The sequence below is a fragment of the Austrofundulus limnaeus genome, unplaced genomic scaffold (assembly GCF_001266775.1).
Source record: "Austrofundulus limnaeus strain Quisiro unplaced genomic scaffold, Austrofundulus_limnaeus-1.0 Scaffold1500, whole genome shotgun sequence".
NCBI classification, from domain to species: Eukaryota; Metazoa; Chordata; class Actinopteri; order Cyprinodontiformes; family Rivulidae; genus Austrofundulus; species Austrofundulus limnaeus.
In genome coordinates this window covers 12763-16440 of record NW_013953902.1, presented here as the reverse complement: position 1 = coordinate 16440, position 3678 = coordinate 12763, and the positions used below count along the sequence as shown (strand labels likewise).

General features: G+C 43.4%; 1 protein-coding gene across 1 annotated transcript in view; it reads left to right on the top strand.

Moving 5' to 3' along the window:
* Window positions 1-3678, top strand: part of zc3h3 (zinc finger CCCH-type containing 3) — a gene marked incomplete at its 3' end in the record, with an annotated part of 16518 nt that overhangs the window by 5181 nt on the left and 7659 nt on the right. Inside the window, 1 exon segment of the mRNA XM_014032632.1 lies at window positions 2862-3025. Coding sequence (XP_013888086.1) covers window positions 2862-3025 — 164 coding nt within the window.

Sequence of the window (3678 nt, the reverse complement as noted above, 5' to 3'; positions counted from 1 at the left end):
ACAAAAAAGAACAGTATCATCAATGGGCCCATTATGCTACCCTGCGGAACTCCCACGGAACAGGACAGAGACCAGGACACAGAGCTTCCATGTTTCACAACCTGACACCTATCAGTCAAATAAGAGGAACACATTTGTATTGCAGATGATGAAAGTTGAAAAGAAATCAACTTTTGTAAGAGAGTATAATGATCAACTGTGTCAAACGCTTTAYGAAAATCAATATATACAGCACCAGTTACTGGACCTTTGTTCAAAGCAGCACGTATTTGTTCAGTGAATAAAATTAAAGCAGACATGGTTGACCTTGACGTGCAAAAACCATGTTGGCTATTGCTTAGCATATTATTAGCTTCTAGATGCTGAAGTAGTTGATTAAATAATGTTTTTCCAGTAATTTAGAAAAAATAGGAAGAACAGAAATTGGCCGATAATTTGAAACTTCTGTTGGATCACCAGATTTAAAAATGGGAGGAATCTGAGCAAACTTCCAGGCATCAGGGAAAAGAACACATAATCAAGTATGCAGATGACACCACGGTGAAAGGCTGAATCTAAAATCTACCATATTTATTCAAGTATAGTACGTTCAATTTAATCTATAAAATCATCCATAAAGTTGGGGGGTAGTATTATACTCGGATAAATAATTTTACTTATGTATTTTAACTGAAATATCAGCAAAATTATGGAGTCYGAAAATGAGACTGCGTTGGAAAAAGCAATTGAAATGAGCTCACCTGTAACACTCCTCCATGCTTCAGAGCAAGATAATAACAGATCCAAGCAGGCGACATGATGTGAAACAAAGGGGAAAAAAGCAGTCCTGCACCTTAGTAATGATAACGAACTAATGACATTAGTGTGTGACCAGGCCGCTCCTGGAACAACATCAAACACACGTGTCCGTCTGAAATGGCTGCCGTCTACCGGTGTTCTGAAAATGTTTGTATCCCTGAAAAAAGTTTCCCCACCAGAGGGGGCGCTCGCGAGTAGTAAGTAATCTGCTTTTCCCCCACAAGATGGTCCAAATCTCATGTGAAGTCTCTGACTTTTGGATTAGCGCCTCCTGGTGGACTATGTGTAAAATGCCAGAATTCATATGATGCTGCTACAGCTGATATATATATTTGTTGTCAAAATACCTTTTAGTACATATGTTGTTAAAATAAAATGACTGGTGCGTCAGCGTAGCGCAGCCAATGATATAACATCATGTGACATGCTTACAACCAATCACAGATCGCCAACTGTGAACCATCTAACCAATGACAGGGCTGTTAGCCTGAAAACACCTTATCAGAAATTAAAGAGGTCATGCATTGCTGGATTCTTGGAAGTCTGGGCTGATAGAGTAAAACAGCCRAAACTGGTTATAATAAGATATGATTACTGGACAGTGTCAATGTAGAACAGATAAAAATAATTAATCCATAACACTTCTTAAGCTCAAAAAAGGGGGGTCGTATTATACACGAGATCATATTATACATGAATAAATACGGTAATCTAATGAAGTTTTTATTTATTTATTTAACMTTTATTTATCCAGGTAAACTGTTTGAGAACCACTTCTCATTTACAAAAGTGTTTGATGAACAAAAAGCATCTGCAGTTGTTTTAAGTTGCATCKTCAAGCCTTTTTTTAATCTTCCCAACCTGGAAAAGACTATTCGTGTTTGTTTTGTTCTGACTGTCTGTTTTAACTTTCTGCGCAGTAAAAACTCAAAGTTTGATGAAAGACGAGCGGAGGGTCATTTAAAACTGTAATTCACGTCGAACACGTAGCATCGTGTCGTCGCTYCTGATGGATGAACTGAGGACGCCGGTCAACACACGTGTGTGAGGTTAGCTGTACAATCAGAGACTAGCCCCGCCCCCACAGCCCTGTGTCAGGGTTAACTGCTGTCTGTGTTAACTACTCATGTCATATCCTCATTAACCTCCATTGTGGTTGTTGGGGGGGTCGCCCGGTCCTTGCTGAAGCCTCCCTGGGTGGCAGTTGGYGCTCCTACATTAGCCCCCCATTACAGCTCCCCAGGCTGCCGTTGCCCCGTGTAGGGCAGCCACCGATCTTGAGTCGGTGCAACTGAGTGCCTGTGCAGCTGAGTTATGGCTCAGGTGGTCCGTGTGCGCAGCTGATGGTTGATATTCGGCCCGTTATTTTTTATTTTTCTCTCTCTCTGTGTTGCAGCAGCTCTCTGCGTGTTAAGCTTCGGTTGTTTTGAGCGTGGCGTGCTTTCCGGGGGGGTAACCCTCTCTTCTCTTCATAATGGGAGGCATGAACTCTCGCTCCAAACCCATTTCCAGCCCATCTGAAATACGGCAGCAAATTACCTGCAGCGGCGCCCTGCACACCAGCCCCAATCCACCCCAAATAGAAGTGACAGGACAGTGCAATTTATCGCCATAACCCCTGCTCGCCCGGCAGACACCCCCCACCCCACCCCACCCACGCACACGGCAGCCCACCGAGCGACTCCTGGACGGAGAGCGTGCAGACCCCTGTGATTGTACGGCAGGAGTGTGTGTGGTCTCTACACTCCAGCGTAGGGGGGCCAACCTCGCTGCTCTGGCCCCCTGCCCTGCCTATTATCTCATTGATTTCCTCCTCTCCTCTTTTCAATTCTCTCCATTTCCCACTGCCGTCCTTTCCATTAGAGGAGCAATTTAACAGAGTGCTGTGACACGGGAGGGAAGGGCGGTGGGTGGGGGGTGACTACAGGATGGGAAACATAAAGTAAAGAAGGGGAGATATGGTGGAAGAGGTGTGGAATTAAAAGATGGATAAGGAGATAATTTCCTAACTTGGAGTGCAGAAACGTTTCACAGCAACTGAAAATGATCCTTTTTTCTCTCAGGAGTTTCCTTCAGAACCGCCTCAGGCCTCCTCACGACCGGCACCCGGCGTCCTCTCAGCGCTGGGCAGGAAGTGGGATGTGCTGGATCGGAGGCTCGCTGTACAGAGTGTCCGCCAACAAACTGTCCCGCACCAGGACGTCCAACATGTCCATCAACAGAACAGGTACACGAGTCCCAGAGACGCTGGGAGGTTTGTGGTCTGTAACTTTAGGAACATATTTGTTGTCTCTGCCTGTCCTGTTCACCACGTTTGACTCTGTGTTCCAATCAAAATATCAAAAAATCTTTTCAGCTTTATTTAAATTTAATTTAATTTGCTGTTATTTATCCAGGCAAATCGTAGTGAGATCACAGATCTGTTTTGTAGGGGCGGTCTGGGCCTGAAGGCACCTTGGTGTACATAATTTTGTGTTTTGGGGGAAACCGGAGTACCCGGAGAAAACTCACAAGCACGAAAAGAAGATGCAAACAGATTTTTAACATTTATTTAATCAACTTTTCTTCTGAAGACGTCTTGTGTTGAAGGATCAGTGGATCTGTGTTCGACTACTCCACCTAGACGACATTGTCGATCACAGATCCACTGAGAAACTTGCTGTTTCAGCAACATTTCATTCAAAAACCGAACTTTTGAGGTTAAACACATGTTCATAATTTCAATTAAGAAGGGCATAAATATTTCTCTGTTTTGTATTGAAAAACATCAGACAGTAGCTGTGTTTCCATTGACCATGAAAATGTGGAAATTAGAATTTTGAAAATAAATTTGCTCAATGGAAACACGTCAATTTCAAAAAAAAAAATACGTTCTTCAAC